At 48.3% G+C, this 19,472-nt stretch overlaps 1 protein-coding gene across 1 annotated transcript in view; it reads right to left on the minus strand.

The window, feature by feature from the left end:
• Positions 1 to 12,677, minus strand: part of OTOGL (otogelin like) — a 103,785-nt gene extending 91,108 nt beyond the window's left edge. Inside the window, 6 exon segments of the mRNA XM_064142863.1 lie at positions 3,406 to 3,560; positions 4,694 to 4,792; positions 7,934 to 7,994; positions 10,226 to 10,274; positions 11,314 to 11,353; positions 12,488 to 12,677. Coding sequence (XP_063998933.1) covers positions 3,406 to 3,560; positions 4,694 to 4,792; positions 7,934 to 7,994; positions 10,226 to 10,274; positions 11,314 to 11,353; positions 12,488 to 12,566 — 483 coding nt within the window. The 5' untranslated portion in view covers positions 12,567 to 12,677.
• Between the last annotated feature and the right edge of the window lie 6,795 nt (positions 12,678 to 19,472).

Below are 19,472 nucleotides of genomic sequence, written 5' to 3' on the forward strand. Positions count from 1 at the left end.
CAAGGAAAATAAAAAAGTATTATTGTGGTTTTTTTTCTCCTCTAGAGAGGTGGATTATTAAAGCCAGAAGGACTGCAGGGTGGGAATTTGCCCATGCAGAGCCTGCAGTGCTTCAACACTGCTTATGACCACACTGTGTAAACATGTTCAGCTTTTAGCAGAACATGACATTTGCTCCAGCAATTGGATGGTAGCTTCTCTCTTTCCAGAGCATCTGGAAGCCTCTGCCATAGCAGTTCCAGATTTTAATATGACCTTGGACTCTGCTACAGCATTTACTGACAGCCTCTGAAAGCTCAGAGCTTGCACACAGAATCCCAAGAATGACAACTGAACTGGGAAAGGCAGAAGGAGCAGCAATTGTCTATTACCTGAGGGAAGAGAAGCAGCACTTACAGTGGAAAGTTTGTCTTCACTGCTCATTGTTATCTGGAGTGAGAGGAGGTCATAGAATCGTAGAAGCAACCAGGTTGGCTGAACTCCAAGCTCATCCAGTCCAACCTAGCACCCAGCCCTGGCCAATCAACCAGACCATGGCACTCAGTGCCTCATCCAGGCTTTGCTTCAACACCTCCAGGGACAGCAACTCCACCACCTCCCTGGGCAGCCCATTCCAATGCCAATCACTCTCTCTGACAACAACTTCTTAACAACATCCAGCCTAGACCTGCCCTGGCACAACTTGAGGCTGTGTCCCCTTGTTCTGTTGCTGCTTGCCTGGCAGCAGAGCCCAACCCCACCTGGCTACAGCCTCCCTTCAGGTAGTTGTAGGCAGCAATGAGCTCTGCCCTGAGCCTCCTCTGCTGCAGGCTGCACACCCCCAGCTCCCTCAGCCTCTCCTCACAGGGCTGTGCTCCAGGCCCCTCACAGCTTTGTCGCCCTCCTGTGGACACCTTCCAGTACTGCAACATCTCTCTTGAATTGAGGAGCCCAGAACTGGACACAGCACTCAAGGTGTGGCCTGAGCAGTGCTGAGCACAGGGGCAGAAGAACCTCCCTTGTCCTGCTGCCCACACTGTTCCTGAGCCAGCCCAGGATGCCATTGGCTCTGCTGCCCACCTGGGCACACTGCTGGCTGCTTTTCATCTGCTGTCGATCCCCAGGTCCCTCTCTGCCTGGCTGCCCTCAGCCACTCTGCCCCCAGCCTGTAGTGCTGCTTGGGGTTGTTGTGGCCAAAGTGTAGAACCCTGCACTTGGCCTTGTTAAATCTCATCCCATTGGCCTCTGCCCACCCATGCAGCCTGGCCAGGTCCCTCTGCAGGGCTCTCCTACCCTCTAACAGCTCCACACCTGCTCTTAGCCTGGTGTCATCTGCAAACTTACTGATGCTGGACTCAATCCCCTGGTCCAGATCATCAGTAAAGATATTGAACAGGTCTGTGTTCACAAATGGATGCTGACCCTGAACAGGTCTGTGTTCACAAATGGATGCTGACCCTGAACAGGTCTGTGTTCACAAATGGATGCTGACCCTGAACAGGTCTGTGTTCACAAATGGATGCTGACCCTGAACAGGTCTGTGTTCACAAATGGATGCTGACCCTGAACAGGTCTGTGTTCACAAATGGATGCTGACCCTGAACAGGTCTGTGTTCACAAATGGATACTGGTGCTGGGAGCAGAAATCAGCATCAAGGTCTGCCCTCACCTCTGTGATGATTAGGGCTCATGATCCTGACCTCCCCTCTCCCTACCCAGTCAGCATCAAATCCGAATCATGGTGTAAACAGCAGCATAATGAGGGAGGTGTCTTCCCTCAACGAGGATACAGTTTCTGAACTCTCCCTGACCCGAAGTCATTAACTATGGATGCTCATAAATTTGAGGAAATTACTGCAGAGTGCCTTCCACACATAGGTCAAATGAAGGCTTTTGAGCTGTTAATCTTCTCAGTGTGACACAGTGATAATCCAAAATTAGAATGCAAACCCCTAGAGGGGACAGGGAGGCAGCTCCCAGGCATGCCAAAGGATGTGAGTTGGGCTCAGCATGCTGGGGTGCCCAGCTGCCAGCAGGTTCTGGCTGTTTGCACTCCTCTCAACAGCTAGAGATCATTTTATGCTCTTACAGCTGAAATTTATTGAACTTTCCAAGGTCTGCCTTAAAAATCTTTTGCTCCCAAAAAGGAAAGATCAGAGATTCTTTTTAGGATGGGGGTGGTGGAGTAAGAAATACTATTTTTAATAGACTGACTCTGGTGACTCTCATTTAATCAATGGTTTGAGCTGCTGCACACAGGCATAACACATTTTCTAGCTGCAGTGTGTTATATTTACGCAAGTGCAACAGTTTGCTCCATACACTGTCATATTCAAAAAGATAACACAGTATCTCCCAGGGTCTCTGTAGCTGATTTCCAAACTACTTAGAAGTCTCCTTGGCTTGCTTTTCATTTAATTATTAGTTGACAACAGATTGTATCATTTGTAATTTGCACTCAGAGATTAATCTGCAAGGTGTTAATAAAAGCTGATGCAGCTTTTAAAGTAGTGTGTCTGTGGGTGTATGATAAACTCAAAGCCTCCACTTCATTCTCTGTGCTTTCAAACTCTGCTTGCTAAACATCAACAGCATTATCTACAAATGCACACTAGGGATTGATTAAAAAACCCAATGACAAACCCAATGACTGCTATTTTGGTTCATGAATCATAGAGTCAACCAGGTTGGAAGAGACTTCCAAGCTCATCCAGTCCAATCTATCACTCAACTAGACCACAGAATCATAGAATCGTCCAGGTTGGAAGAGATGTCCAAGTTCATCCAGTCCAACCTAGCACCCAGCCCTGTCCTATCAACTAGATCACAGAATCACAGAGTCAACCAGGTTGGAACAGACCTCCAAGCTCATCCCATTCAACTTATCACCCAACCCCATCCAATCAACTATGACCTTAGAATCATGGAATCAACAAGGTTGGAAGAGACCTCCAAGCTCATCCAGTCCAACCTAGCACCCAGCCCCATCCAATCAACTAGACCATAGAATCATAGGATCCACCAGGTTGGAAGAGACCTCCAAGCTCATCCAGTTCAACCTAGCATCCAGCCCTGTCCAATCAACCAGACCATGGCACTAAGTGCCTCAGCCAGGCTTTTCTTGAGCACCTCCAGGGATGGCGACTCCACCACCTCCCTGGGCAGCCCATTCCAATGCCAATCACTCTCTCTGCCAACAACTTCCTCCTAACATCCATACCTCACAGTTCTCTGCTAGTTAATGAAATAAAAAGGCATGAGAGCACAGGAGTCCCAAAACACAAGGCAACATCAGTACCACGCTGCCCAGCAGGAAGTTCTCACAGCTGCTCCGTTTGTACAGGGTATTTTACTTGTGATGAAAACTAAGTCCTGCAACACAGGGATACTGCAGGTGCTATTCCCAGTGCCTGCTCACTCACTTACCCAAACAGTGTACTGGGGTTCTGGAGTGCTGCAGTCTCTTGCAAAGATGTAGGAGCAATTTCCTGGGAAGTAGTAGTAGATGCCATCAAATGTTTCAAAATGATACTGCCCCCATGATTTGCAGATCCCATCTCGGTCCTTACCAGTGTTAGGCACTGGGGAGAACACAATAAGTTTACTATAAGCAGGTTAATCAACGGGTGCCAGAGGCATGCACAACAGTTAGAGCAAGGCTAAAAGGTAATGCAACTTCTTCAACTTGGAATAAAGTCACTATCTTTTGTTCAGCCTTTAGGCTGCAGGTTTTAGCCATGAGCAGTCATAAATTCCTTTGCATCTGTTTTAAGTAGTGATCTCCTGCAGCTCCTGGAAGACAATTCCTGTCAATCCCTACACACAGTAGGTTCCAGAGGCCAATGCACTGAAAGAATTGGTTGTTTATTTGCTGCTTTTGAAATGCCTTTCTATTTGCTGCCTCGGTTAGCTCTAGAAAAGCTGCCCAGCTACTGATGTACTAGATAGTGATGGAGCTGTTGTGGTATCTGAGTATCATGACAGCTGTGCTAGATTGAGCCTACTTGGGATGTTTTGGTGAGAGGAATTAGATGCTAGGCTGTGAAAAGGAAACAAAGGTGATGGCTGCTGCACTCAGAGGCTTGCTGAGATGGATAAGAACAAGAACATAAGCATAGATAAGGCTCTCCGGGGCTGCATGAACTTCCCTCTAACCTAATCTGCTGTCTGTGTGACTAATCCTTCTGCTTCCTAACACCTCCAGCCAACCCTCCAACTTACCTTGAACATAAGGTGAAGTCTGTGGTAAGGTAGAGGGGTGGGGAGAAGGTGGCAGGGTGGCTGGGAGCCCCTCCTGGGCACTCAGGTTTCTGGGAGGGCTGCTGTGTTTCTCTATTACTTCTTAACTTGTCTATTTCTGTCTATAACTGTAGGTATATTGTAACTACCTGCTTGTATCTTGTGCTAAGCTGTAGATATAAAGCTTCATTCTTCAAGTTTCCAGCAGCTGAGCCTAGTCTGGGTGATTTTCCAAAGAGTGGGGGGGCAGAGAACACCCAAACCATCACAACAGCCCGAGTGTTACCATGTAAACACCCTGATATTGTTCTATATAATCCCTAATCCATATAATTTTAATCCTCTTCACTGCTAGAGGAATGAGAGCCCTGCCACAGAGCAGTCACAGACATGCTGCTAATGGCATTGCTTCAAAAACCTGCACCTTAAGTCTGATTTGAAGCTGAAATGTTCCCTTCTCTGGCCCAGAGCTTACCAATCTGGCACCTGCTTCCTTGAGCCTGCAGTAACTGACAGTCACAGTCCCCTGCCTCTGTGCAGGCTGCTCCATTAAGGCACTCCTGAGGACATGAACCTGTAAGCAAGCACAGAAGTCTTCAAGTCGATACAGTTATTTTGCAAACAGGCTTAGAGATGCTCATTGCATCTGCTCATTATTAAATCACAAGCAGCTCTATTAGCTGAGAAAATCCACCAAAAGCCATTTGCAGTGTTCCACATTTACTCAGTGTTACTCCTTGGTTAAAAGGGAAGGGAGACTCTTGTTTGGTTTGAGACTTGCAAACTAACAAAGGACAAAAGGTCAACCTCCTCCCAGCAAAGGGAAGGTCAAGTTCCCATGTAAAGAAATCAAATCCCAGCCCTACTGGTCTCAAAATACACAGGATACAGATTATTTTAACTGACCCAGTGCTGCACAATGTGTACATATATTCAGCTCCTCCCTCCCCAGCATTACAGCAGAGCAGTCCAGAATACATCCTTTACTGAGTGAAAACCAACTAAACCTCCCCTTCATCTCAGACACAAGCCAGTTAAAAGGTTATTGCTGCTTAAAGAGTGGACTGGAGTCAGAGACTTAAGGTTCTGTGGGAATTGCTTGGTTTATGTTATAATTAGCAATTGTTTCCAAGAGCAGCTTCATTAAAGGGTTTTATAGTCTGTTTGGAAGCTAAGACCTCGCTGTCATCCACTAATCATTTGCTGAGGTGGGTCAAAATCAGAGTCTCTCAAAAGTGGGGAAAAAAGATGGAGACACAAAGCAAAACTGCATCAGGTTTTTTTTTGCAGATGGTTTTAATTCCCTCTCAAGAGGGAATGAGACCCTAGATGCAAACACAGCCTTGCTGATGGAGATTTTGAGTGTATTGCTAAAAGTAGGGAGTGACTGGAAGAAACAGGCCCTCTCCCTCCCACTGATGCCACAGCAAAGCTGCTAGGGACATTAAAAGGGACCAAAATGCTCCATGTGAGCCAGTGGTGTGAGCTTGCTACAGCAAATATGAAGACCCTGCAGGGGTCTGTCCTGAGGGCACATCTATATTCATTTCTTAGTTCAGACTGGGAGTGCACTCTTGAAGCACATCTGCAGTTGAGTCTCCAACATGAGCCAGCAGTGTGTACTTGCAGTCCAGAAAGCCAAGCAGAGCCTGGGCTGCAGCAGGAGAAGTGTGGCCAGCAGGGCCAGGGAGGTGATTCTCCTCCTCTGCTGTGCTCTGCTGAGACCCCACCTGCAGTACTGCATCCAGTTCTGGAGCTCCTGTTACAAGAAGGATGTGGAGATGCTGGAGTGTGCCCAGAGCAGGGCCAGGAGGATGCTCAGAGGCTGCAGCAGCTCTGCTGTGAGCACAGACTGAAAGAGTTGGGGCTGTGCAGGCTGGAGCAGAGGAGGCTCCCAGGTGACCTTCTTGTGGCCTTCCAGGATCTGAAGGGGGCTACAAAAAAGCTGGGGAGGGACTTTTCAGGCTGTCAGGGACTGACAGGACTGGGGGCAATGGAGCAAAGCTGGAGGTGATGAGATTCAGAGTGGACATGAGGAGGAAGTTGTTGAGCAGGAGAGTGGTGAGAGGCTGGACTGGGTTGCCCAGGGAGGTGGTTGAGGCCCCATGGCTGGAGGTGTTTGAGGCCAGGCTGGCTGAGGCTGTGAGCAGCCTGCTGTAGGGTAGGGTGTCCCTGGGCATGGCAGGGGGTTGGAACTAGAAGATCCTTGTGGCCCCTTCCAACCCTGACTGATTCTATGATTATGGGAGCGTCAGAATAAAGCAGGCACAGAAGTTAACCAGTGGCTGAGAACATTAACCTTCCCTGTGAAAATTCCTTTCCATACTTAGTTTTGAATTTTTTCCATTAAGGAACTGCTTTCCAAATAGACACAGCTCCTTGGAAAACACTGACAAAGCACTAAGTGTTGTTTATAGAACAGCACTAATGTAGAAATCTTCTTTACTGCCATTAGAATGGTGACTTGTAAAGTTACATGTATTCATCTAGATGAACACAACAGAAAGCATCTACCCAGGCAAATGCATTTCCCAAGGAGGAAAGCAAAGTTCAGTTAATTACAATGAACTATTTTATCTGTGTGCACAGTGCTTAAAACTCTCCAGAATCAGCTATGTGCTCATAGAATCACAGAATCAACCAGGTTGGAAGAGACCTCCAAGCTCATCCAGCCCAACCTAGCACCCAGCCCTGGCCAATCAACCAGACCATGGCACTAAGTGCCTCAGCCAGGCTTTGCTTGAACACCTCCAGGGATGGTGCCTCCACCACCTCCCTGGGCAGCCCATTCCAATGCCAATCACTCTCTCTGACAACAACTTCCTCCTAACATCCAGCCTAGACCTGCCCTGCCACAACTTGAGACTGTGCCCCCTTGCTCTATTGCTGCTTGCCTGGCAGCAGAGCCCAACCCCACCTGGCTACAGCCTCCCTTCAGGTAGTTGTAGACAGCAATGAGCTCTGCCCTGAGCCTCCTCTGCTGCAGGCTGCACCCCCCCAGCTCCCTCAGCCTCTCCTCACAGGGCTCTGCTCCAGGCCCCTCACAGCTTTGTCGCCCTCCTGTGGACACCTTCCAGTACTGCAACATCTCTCTTGAATTGAGGAGCCCAGAACTGGACACAGCACTCAAGGTGTGGCCTGAGCAGTGCTGAGCACAGGGGCAGAAGAACCTCCCTTGTCCTGCTGCCCACACTGCTCCTGAGCCAGCCCAGGATGCCACTGGCTCTGCTGCCCACCTGGGCACACTGCTGGCTCATCTTCAGCTACTATCCACCAGCACCCCCAGGTCCCTTTCTGCCTGGCTGCTCTCAGCCACTCTGTCCCCAGCCTGTAGTGCTGCTTGGGGTTGTTGTGGCCAAAATGCAGAACCCTGCCCTTGGCCTTGCTCAGTCTCATCTCACTGCCTGAGCACCTCCATCCCTTCACATCACCGGTTACATGCCTCTCATACACACATATGTCCTCTGCCAAAGCCAGGACAAGCAGCAGAGAAGGGAAATGGCAGTGGAATAAACCTTCTCTGAGTGTCCAAGGACTGACTGACTTAGCTGTTGACAGCTCAATCTTAACGTGGAGTAAATAGGAAAAGGAGACAGGGAAGGTTTTGTAGGGCCCATAGTGAGGAGAGCTTTCACCAGGCAAAGTAAGACAGGAGCTGGTAGGAAGGAGCCTTTCCAGCTCCCTCTCTGCTGCGGGTGGGGAGCACAGCACTGACCTCCTGGCAGACTCCGTGTCAAGCCCCCGCGAAGGTGCGGCTGAGGAGAGGCAGCTTGGCTCTGTCAGAGAAATGCACAAGTAGCATCAGGGTGTTTTGCTTTACATATCAACCAATACCTGCCTGAAGCCTTGCTGTAGGACACTGGCTTGTGACTTTCCATGCAAAAGAGTCGTCTGCAGCTTAGCCAGCACCTGGCACAGCTGTCAGCACCGCGGGAAGGATTGGCCAGTAGGGAAGGCAGTGACTGCAGCAAGCAGCACTTTGGAGAGGGAGCTATGGCTTTGGGGTGGGTGGGGGAGGATGCACTGTGCTGCCAGATCACCACTGGCCAGTGCCAATGAACCAGCAGGCTCGACCTGTGAAGCTCTGCACTTACATTTGGAAGGGAGAGTGAGGGGACAGAGAGCACTCATTTCACTTTGGTCAGATGCCAGTAGCTGGGGAGCTCGAAGGTGAGATGTCCCTCAGCTTCAGCCTCTCTCTTAGCTCATTCTCTGTGCTGCACCTCCACCAGCCCACTCTGTTCACTCCAGTTACAACGGATTTCATGTCCTCCTTGAGATCCTTCAGAACTGCAGTTTGGCTCATCTCAAACAAAAGAGGAGGTGGAGCTGCCTGATCTGCCTCCCGTCTTGTTCAGGAACCACAGAGCATCAGACTGCAGTGAAACCCTGGATCCGAGCCAGCACTTCGCTACTGCAGCTTGTCAGATTGCACCACCACTTCCAAGAAGAGATGCCACTCCAGGCTGAAAGCACCGTGGGGTTCTGCCCTCACTAGCCTGGAAAGTTTACCAGGGAGAAGTGCTGGTAGTTAAGTGTTTCCCTCTTACATTTATTCATGGCCAGTTCAAATCCCTTTGTTTTGTAAGGCTCATCCCTTTTGCTTAAATAGCTCTGCCTCCCTTTGATTTCTGCTTATTCCCTCTCTCGTGTTCTATGAGGCAACAGCTACACCACTAAGCAAAACAACGACTTCAATCCTTGACTTGGAAGCTAATGTCTGTCCTTCCCTCTGCCACCAGTCATTCTCTGTGTCTGGAGCATGAATTCATAGATCAGAAAGTGAATGGCAACACATAAGGAACAGGTTCTGTTAAGTCTTCCTAATGCCTCATAAAATGACATCAACTCTTCCTTTTTCCCACTGGAAATGCTGTGTGGGGTGCATTTGAGTAGCACAACCTGTCTAAAATCAACCTGGAATGGACCTTATCAAATCACCACATGGACAGTTTCCACACCAGAGCTGTTCCTGGTCCCCAGGGCCTGTCAAGAGTCAGAAAGGATCCTTTCCCTCACTGCACAGGTCCTGTTTCCATTCCTCCTGGTGGTTCCTCTGAGCTGTCCTCCTCAGGAAAGCAGCTTTTGGCCTTTCTTGTTGCTCTGCAGAAGCACAGCATCCATGCTGTGACAGAGCCTTCCTGCCAAAGGCCCTCCTGGGACACTCTTGGTCCTGAGGGCCTCCTGCCCTCCGAGTTTTGACTCTCCCTGTTGTAGCATTTCACAGCAGGTACCTTCTGACTCCATCAGAAGGCACACAGACCACAAGGAGGCTCACAGAAAATCATCCATGGTTCAGCTGTAGGCTTGCTGCAAGAGCCTAAGGGAGAGCCTGCCTTGGGCTGCCCTCCTGCCCCCATCAAATGGGATCACAACCCTTGCCTGGGCTCCATGGCCTGAGATATACAGCAACAGCGGAGCAAGATTCCTCCATTGTCTATTCAGCTTCAGTGGGAGGTAGTGCTAAGGCAGCAATGGGCCAGGGACCCACAGCCTGGTTAGAGCCACTGAGTCTGGGAGGGAGCCTTGCTGGCAGCACCATCACTGCACCTCTCACCAGACACTAGGAGGGAGCCTTGCTGGCAGCACCATCACTGCACCTCTCACCAGACACTAGGAGGGAGCCTTGCTGGCAGCACCATCACTGCACCTCTCACCAGACACTAGGAGGGAGCCTTGCTGGCAGCACCATCACTGCACCTCTCACCAGGCACTAGGAGCTGTCTGAGGCTCTCTGGTCACCTTCACAAGTGACAGAAGCATGGCATCTCCCATGATGTGTGCCAGTCGCTTCACCAGGGTAAGTTGCGCGCCAAGCGCTGTGCTGAGAGCGAAAGAAGGCAAGAGGCAGAGGGTGAGCAGACAGGGAATAGCTGCTCCTCCTCACTGTCATCCTGTTACCACAACCTTTCTCCCCACAAAGGCTCCTTTGTAAGGACAGCAAAGGCCCAGGGCAGCAAAGGGAGGAGGGTTTCCCCTCCCTCCCACTTTTGGAGGTGTAACCTACCTCGGTTGTTACGAGATCTCTTTTCTGTCGAGTTACATTAAACTCATTTCTGGAAGAAAACAAAAAGGATCTTGTATAACCAAAGGTCCCTGCAGCAACCTGAGTAAGCAGCTCTCTGGAGAGAAGGGCTTCTCTCTGATCACCATCATTTTATCAAAGAGGTCCTTCTTGGGTTAACATTTTAAGAGAGTTTCTTTTTTTTTTCCCCCCTTCTTTTCTTGGTCTCATTTTACAGAATCGGTTTGCAGTCTGATACTTGCTTAGACATGGAGACCCCTGGACCTCGTGAGGGAGATGTAAATGGGCACAGTAGGCTTACATGACAGGACAGAACTGTAAAGCAGCTTCACATTTACTTGCCACTGCATGTGAGCAGCTGCGAGTTCCCCCAGGGTTAGTGTACTGTGGTAGCCCTTTTGATAGCAAGAGATTGCTCTCCAGCTGTAACTGGCTCCATCTGGGACAACGTTCAGAAACAAGGACACCAAACTATAAACCATACCTAGTTCTATCAGCAGCCCAGGGTGGCCTATCACCTGAGGTGCACCTATGCTCACTAGATGTGTTCCAGGCCATCAGACATCCGAAGCTGTGTCCGACTGGAGGCTTCCCCTGAAACCAACAGCGTAGATCCCATCTAATTCAATGGGATCAGGAACATTCCCTAGTTTGGATTTTGTTTGGCTTTCGGCTTCTACATGAAACCTTGCACTGAGGGTGTTTATTTTACAGCTGTATAGCACTTTTCTGTGCTTCAAACAGAAGCCAGGATTTTGTGGAGGGATGAAAAGTGTAGCAGGACACTCATTCAATGTTGTTTTTTCCAGCCACAGCATCACTGTCTCATGCTGGTTTCATTCTGTTACTCTTGAGACCACAGCAGTGTCATTTATCAGAAGGACCTCCTTTTTCCAAACACAAGAGCCATGCCCTTTAAGTAAACTCTTTCAAAGTGTTTTACACCCATTGGACATGCACATGAAATTCTACACATGGAAATCAAAGCCATGTCTTACTTCCTAACTTGCATCACACTTAACTCTTGTTCTGTTTGTAGGACTTGACAAACAAGGAAACAAAAAGCTTACCTTAAAGCTCTTCTCAAATGAGAAAGCTTGCAGTAAGATCCTGCAGAGTAAAAAGTCATCAAGTTAAATGTGTGTTGGGGCAGGGGGGGTTATGCTTCGTTCTACACTTGACAAGCAACACTATTAAACTGTTCTTTAATGATCCCAAGTTCTCCAAAGTGTCTTCACACAGGTTTTATTCTGTTTGCAAGGGAACAGCACTTCAGGCTCTCCTTTCCGGAGGGCTTGATGGTTCTCATTAGTATTCAGCGCTGGCAAGTTTCCATGTTCTCAGCTCTGCTACATTCTACCACGAAAAAGAGCAAAGAGTTCACAGTTCTCCAGAGGCTCAGAGCCGATACAACACAAAGGGCGTTCAGAGCTTTCCAGAACGACATTTCTACAGGTGGTAACCTATCATTATTTTCTGAGTGTTACTTGTGAAACTCAGCTGTGCACTACTGTGGATGTTCTAGAGTTTATGCTTTCAACAACAGCAACAAAGCCTTTTTTTCTCTCAAGTTGCCTTAGAAGTCTTTATAATCGCAGCAAGAAAACCACCTAAGATCCACTTGCATTACATTGACAATGAAGGCCAGGCTGGCTGAGGCTGTGGGCAGCCTGCTCTAGGGTAGGGTGTCCCTGCCCATGGCAGAGGGGGTGGAACTAGATGATCTTTGTGGTCCCTTCCAACCCTGACTGATTCCATGAAATCATTTAAATACCAAGAAGAGCAACCTACTGTAGCATTCTATAAAGGCTTAAACATCTTGCTCCAGGTGCCACCTGTTCAATCAAACTCACACTTCACTGCAAACCACTCAGTGCTTACTCACTTGGCAATAATGGCAAGAAAGATGGGAAACTTACAAATTCATTTCAAAAGAGATCTTTTGGAGCAAATTCAGACATTAAAACATCTCTAGTAAAAGAAACTAACCAAACCAAACACATCTGTCCCTTATGTCACACTCCTGCGAGGCAAAAGAGTGACACAGAGGTTTTTAACCTGTGTTAATAACTTTTCTATGTGTAGAAATTCCAGACAGGATCCAAAACCAACCGAACAAAAAAAGCCTTCTAATGATGGAAAGGTAGGAGCTGCAGCATTAAGAAACTTAGGAAAGCCTTCTTTCAAGTTAGCACTTAAAAGTTAGCATTGCTACCAAAATAAAACACGGAATAAAGTTCTTACCTTGCAAAGAGGACAGCAGAGAATGCAGTAAGAATATACTCCATGGTATCGTTAGACTGAGCTTTCCCACAACGTTCATTTCAGTGTGACTCAGGACACGTATCCACACCAATGGCTTTGATTAGGATGGCATCTCAGAACTACGTCTTCCTGTAGTGTACTGAAATCTTTACCCAGTTAGATAGCTGGATGAATTATTTAAGACAATGCCTGGCTAAAAGAAGTAGGTAAGGAGAAGGAGACCTCGAGCTTGGTAGCTAGCTGCAGCTGCAGGAGCTTTGCAAGTGCTGCACACAGCTGCCGGCTGCATGGCTCATTAGCAATGCATGGTAGCTGCCCAGCAGAGCCTGGATTAGTTACACCTGTGCCAGACCCGCGAGCACCGCTCCTCTCTGGGGCTGAATCGGCCCTTTATAGTGTGCCACACAATTACACACAAGGGTTGCCCTGTCGGGGTGGCATGAGAGCTCCTCCACTCGTCACGCACCTTTGTGTGCTTCGAGGCTTTGCTGAGTGCTGCTCTTCGCTGCTTAGCGCTGGGAAAGGCTTTTGCTGGAGCCCGCATGGTGCTACTGTGTAGACTGTAACCAGGGGGCTTGAGACGCTGTGCTAGCCCGAGCCTAGCTGGGGTGTCTGGGTGAGAAGAACCAGGTGCTGGGCTGTGGAAAGGGAACAGGGGGATGGCTGCTGCACTCAGAGCCTGCCCGAGATGTGGAACAAGAACACAAACACAGATAACAGAGTTTGCTCCCGGGCTTTTGTGCTGCGCTTCTCTCTCTAACCTAACTTGCTGCCTGACTAATCCTTCTGCTTCTAACCCCCCTGCCTGACCCCCCAAACTCACCTTGGACGTAAGGCTTTAACCCCAGCTCTCCTCCTCCTGTTGCGGGGCCCAGGAACGAGCCAGAGGAGCAAACAGTGAGGGTTGGGCCCCAGCAAAGCCTGGAGGGCCAGGGGGGCTTAGCACCGCGGGTCAGGTGTCTGTGCTGCCCTCGCCCTGCCTGCGCGGTCACAGGAGGCACCAAGCTTTGCATTCACTGCCCAGGACAGCGGTGCCAGTGCCTGCTGGCCAGTTCGGTTTTCAAATCAAGTATATAAAGGGGGGTGATTTAGGAACCACCTTTCTGCATCGGCCTGTCTGTATTCAGCCTTTCTGCCTCCGCCTTCCGTTGTCTGCCCAGAGCCTTTTGCTCCCCTCCTTAGAGGCTCGTTAAAGGCGGCCACGTGCATGCAGCTCACACCTGCCAGCCCAGCAGCACCTCCCTCCCTCTGCATCAACTACTTGTGTTTCACCCTGGGACCATCACAAGTTTGGAAGTGCCTTTGGTAGAGGACGTAATAGGTAATTGTAATTGTTTAATCAAGAAACATTTTAACAGAGTGTTAAGTGTGCCTGGCCGCAAACGGCAGTGTAGGTACAGCTGTTGCAAATCAGGAGATATGCCTAACTGCAGAGCTCATGCTGTATATGGTAATGTGCAAAGAATAAGCTGGCTAACTGCTGAAAATTTCAAGGACTAAGCTTTAGGTACATCCTTAATTTTGAGATCAGAGAGAACATGCCACATGTGGGACTCGGGACATTAAACAGTCAAAGGAAACCCATATTTGGAGACGGGTTAACCAGAGGACACCTGAGGAGGAGTGCTTACTTCATCCTCAACGACCACCAGAAGGGAAAGAAGACCCTAACCCAAAAGAAGGAACATGTGCAGAAAGGATGGATTTATGGGCAGAACAAGGCAGACAATGTGCTATAAATATAGGCTGATTGAGAAACCTGACACGACAGTGGGCAGGAGCGGTGACTCCCCTGTCGTCCAGCGCTGCAACTTGGCTCATATTCTACTTGCTTAATATTATGAATAAATTCGTAATCTGGAAAATTTGATTTTGAGTCATTCTCAATTTATAACAGAGGAGACCATCTCAGGGACCAGAAGCGTTGCGAGCACATCTGCTGGAGCGAGTGCCGGGACTCCATAGGTATAGTTGGAGTTATTCCTGTTCTCACGTTACTGTTTTCCAAGTTCTGATGGTTTGAACTGTGCCATTGCTTCCTGTCGACTGAAAATCCAAAGAACCTCAGGGAATTTCCCCCGATGTTGAATATGAATAATAAAAACCAATATTCATACAGCAATTAATAGTCGCAATTGGTAACGATCGTTAACTGCCGGTGCATCCTCTGAGCTTGCTGCAGAAGGTGAGTTCGGACCAAAACGAAATGTAGAAGTTTGTGGCCACTCTCAGGTAAAAAGGTTCTCCCATCTCCCTTTCTCTGTCTGCTCCCCAGGGGAACTAGAAGAGAAAGCAAAGGAAAACCCCCAACTTCTCCCACCACAGGCGAAGGGAAAACTGTGTCCACACAGCAGTCAGCAGCACTTAGGTGCTGAGGTCCCTGGCAGCCCAGGGATCCTTACTGAAAGCTGATACCTGTTTTAACACCACTCTGTCTTTGGAGTATTTGTTACTGGTTTTATTACTTCTGGATCTGAGAAGTTGACATTCACATAAATTTTCATTTCAAGAGGGTTTTTGCTTGTTTTTTACTTCTTAGTAGCTGTAGGCTGATGCTGCGGACTGGTTGCTTACTGGCAGCTGGACTGCTTCTCTCAGCTTAGTTTCATGTGCTCACAAGGTCCAGATCCACTCCAAACAGAAGCAAAAGAAGTTCCTGATCCAACATAATGCACTGATGTGTCATAGAATCAACCATGTTGGAAGAGACCTCCAAGCTCAGCCAGTCCAACCTAGCACCCAGCCCTAGCCAGTCAACCAGACCATGGCACTAAATGTCTCATCCAGGCTTTGCTTGATCACCTCCAGGGACAGTGACTCCACCACCTCCCTGGGCAGCCCATTCCAATGCCAATCACTCTCTCTGTGAAGAACTTCCTCCTAACACCCAGCCTAGACTTCCCCTGGCACAAGAGGACACAGCCTCAAGTTGGTAGCTACAGAACTGGTAGCTGCAATGAAAAATTCAAGTCAGGCCACATTTTGCTGTGGACTCCTGACTTCCTAAGGGCTAGCAAAACTAATGGCAGAACTGGACAATAAAAGCTTGTGATGGTTTGGGTGTTCCTCACCCCTCTGCACTTAAGAAAATCACCTAGACAGACTCAGCAGCTCTGGAAAATCGACTGGAGCTTTTACACTCACAGCTTAGCCCAATATACAAGCAGATAGTTACAACAGATACAGAAATAGACAAGTTAAAAAGAAATAATGCAGAAACACAGCAGCCCTCCCAGAAACCAGAGTCCCCAGGAGGGGCTCCCAACCACCCTTTCAGCTTCTCCCTACCCCTCTACCTCAAGGTAGTTTGGAGGGTTGTGCAGGGGGGTTAGGAAGCAAATGGATTAGTCAGGCAGGTCAGAGAGAGAAGTTCATGCAGACCCAAGAGACAGAGAGTGACTCCCTTGTCTATGTTTGTGTTCTTGTTCTTATCCATCCCAGCAAGCCTATGAGTGCAGCAGCCATCACCACTGTTTCCTTTTCACAGCCTAGCATCTAATTCTTCTCACCAAAACATCCCAGCTAGGCTCAAACCAGCACAAAGCTCCGAGGTTACTCCTCCTTTCCCAAGAACCAGCTCCACTGCTGCTCAAGAGCCTCACTCGGGGCTTGAAGACTGAAGCGTGGAAGCAGGTCTCCGGCCGGAGCAGGAGCTTGCTCGCCATCCCTGCAGAAGCAGGAGGCGAGGGAAGGACACTTTTAGGAGCAGGTGTTCTCGTTACACCTTCCAGCTCCAGCTTGGTTAACGCTCGTCCGGCGGAGCTGAGCCCTCTAGCGGGAGATGAGGGAATAGCCACTGAGCGCAGAGCCCTCAGCCGCCCCAGCAGACAGCGGTCTGATGCCAGGGACATTTCTCACTTGGAAAGCGAGGCTGTGGGCATGACATCACTCTACAGAATTAATGGGGCATTTTTATAGGGTCAGAGTTCAGACCAAGCATTTTTATTACACTCACAGCCTTTTGGTTAGAGAAATGACACGCAGATATTATCTCTGGATACGTTAGTAGCAGTGAGAGGTTTGTTTTCAGCCTTTCCATAAAAGAACAGCAGATGTCCCAAATGGCTACAAGCCGTTCTGTGGGCACAAGGAGTGATACACAGGTTTCCCCTTCGCTGCAAAATCCACCCCTAAGGTTACTGCCATGGGGTATGGCATCTCCCCCTGCCTCCCTGAGTTTCACATCACATTGACTTTGCATCCTCTCTTCTCCCCTTCACTGGGCTGCTCTAAGAGCTAGGCAAGGGTCAGTCTCGGACAAGTCACAGCACAGCGTTAGGTGCCAACTGGCAGGGCAGTACCCAGTGCCTGAGCAGTGAGTGAGCCATTGCTTTTCAGTCACCACGCAAGCCAAGCAACTGGAAGGCTTGTTTTTCCACAGCAGAAGCTAATTACCAGCTATCAAAATGCCAGTTGTCACAAAACTCTCAGGAATTCAAGTGACCACACTTGAAGTTAGCCCTGCCTAGCCTTTTTTTCTTAGAAAGCCAGGCTAGGAGATTAGAACATCACTGTTTTCAGCAGCCCAAGTGCTAGAATAATCTGTGAGCAACTCTACTACATGGTAGAAACTCTGAGGAACTTACTAGACAAGAAATGTGTCAGATCTGAGGGTGCAGAAAGCAGATACTGAGGAAAGCAAAGCATGCATCTTGCCAAAGAAACAGGGATTGCCTGGAATAGTTTATCCCCTTTGCTTAAGGCAAGACAAAAAATCCTGGTGTATAAACATGATAGACTACCATGCTTCAACGGGAGTGTGAGGGGTTTCAACCAGTGTTGTCTCCAGTATTTCATGGCAGACCCTGACAGCTGAACTGGGAGATGCACAGAGAGTTCCTTTTCAGAAGGAACTGGTTCAAGCTAAACATTTAGTTCTTGAATAACTAGACTTGAGTGGATATGCCTCAACCACCTTTCAACAGTAAAAAAGACACCCTAACAGATGAAAAGCCATGAGCACCTCTTGTCCTAAACCAGAGCAAACAGGCAAACCTGTACTATTCTTGCCAGTTCCCCAGCTCACAAAGATGGCCTAAATTTGTGTTTGCTCACCATTAAACACGTGTGAGAAGAAATACCACATGAATAGAGAGCCTACCAGAAACCTCAGAAACACCAGGCTGATAGAGCCATACAGCAGCTCAGCTCTGTTACTGAGTCTCTATTTCTCTTCCAATTCCTCTCTGACCTGGTTTTCAAACAGGAAATAAGAGCCCACAGCTTTGCCCAACCCTTTAGGGTTAACTTGTGTTCAAAACCTCACTTGATCACTCGCAAAAGTCAGAATTAGCCTTTCCAACAGTCTTTTGATAGCACAACCCATGTCTTACTTGGAACTTTACTCTTCTTTTTTGTCCCTTAGAGATCACTTTCAGAACAAAGGTCTTCAGTTTCAGTGGCCCAAAAAAAAAACCCAACCAAATAATTTGCACATAAACCCTTGTGGAAAGCTACATTTGTGCAATGAAAAAACCCCAGAACATCAGGGGGCACAAGATACTCTTCTGAAGTCAAGCCCTTGTTTAGCAAACAGCAACCCAGGAGTACCTCCCAGAAGTTTGGTATTAGATACACACATACAGTAGCTACCTCTTTTGAGAACTAGCTGTGTTTTCAACTCCAGGTTTGTCCCATTTACTTCCTTAAAGCCTTCAAACAGCCTCATCTAGCTCGTGGCATAAGCAACTGTCTGGCTTCAACAGGGATTTTTATTAAGTCATTTAATGCTGTTCTCCAGGGATACCTCCCTCTGTGCTTGTTTTGTGTGAACATATGGTTTAGGGATGAATAATTTAGAGCCTATCTTATTTGTAACACAATTTCTGTTTTACATCCATTGAACACTATTTCTGAAACAGAATATATGCAGTTTGATATTAAAGAGCAAACAAACCCTCTTGCCTTCAGAGATACTAATCCAGCAAACTCTGCCTCTATTATTTTGTATGGTAAGAGTTCAATAAACTCCCTCTCCTGCCCCCACAATTACTTGGGTTTTGACAGTGTAAACTTTGTAACTTCAGAACAGCTGCCTGAATAGCTGCTTCAGCACTACCTTGAGGGAGTTACCCTCAAGAGGGTGAACTGCTTACAACTATGCAAGCACAAACAAAAGCAGTACAAGCAGACGGACAATGCTCATAGCCATGTAATACCTTGCAGTGGTGTAATTTTACTATGTGGTATTTTGGGTGCATAGATACAGAAAACCCAAGTCCTTTGCAAGAACAGAGCCAGTGCTGAAGGGTACACAGACAGATGCTTTCATGTGCTGTGCGACATGAGGGCAGCACACTAAAGCACGCTGCAAACACAATACAGAAGTTACCAGCCATTAAGTCAGATCTGCACTGGGATGCATTAAGCACAAGGCTCAGGTAGACATTTTAACGTGGGAGAACACAGGATACTCACCTTGGTTCCTAACACCATCAAGTGACCATGCAGGTTCTGGTTAAGGACATTTACTCACATTTACCAGAAGGGCAAAGATGGAACATTCTGTTATTGAGCTGCTACACTGTTGCATGTACCCACCAAAAATTAAGATGTACTTCTTTGTGTTTAGATCATAGAATGTGCTGGAAGGGACCTCCAAAGGTCATCTAGTCAACCCCTCGCCCCACCCCCCCCAGTGAGCAGACACCCTCAACTAAATCAGGTTGCCCAGAGCTCTGTCCATACTCACCTCGAGTACCTCCAGGGACAAGGCCTCAACCACCTCCCTGGGCAATCTGTTTCAGTCTTCCACCACCCTCATAGTAAAGAACCAGTTTCTAACATCCACACCAATCTGCTCTGTTCTAGTTTGAGGCCACTGCCCCTTGTCCTGTCACTGCAGTCCTTTGCAGTCTCTCTACAGCCTTCCTGTAGCCCTTTTAGGTTCTAGCAGGCTGCTATTAGGTTTCCCCAGAGCCTCCTCTTCTGCAGGCTGAACACCCTCAGCTCCCTCAGCCTGTCC

This window comes from Pogoniulus pusillus, chromosome 4, assembly GCF_015220805.1.
Source record: "Pogoniulus pusillus isolate bPogPus1 chromosome 4, bPogPus1.pri, whole genome shotgun sequence".
NCBI lineage: Eukaryota > Metazoa > Chordata > Aves > Piciformes > Lybiidae > Pogoniulus > Pogoniulus pusillus.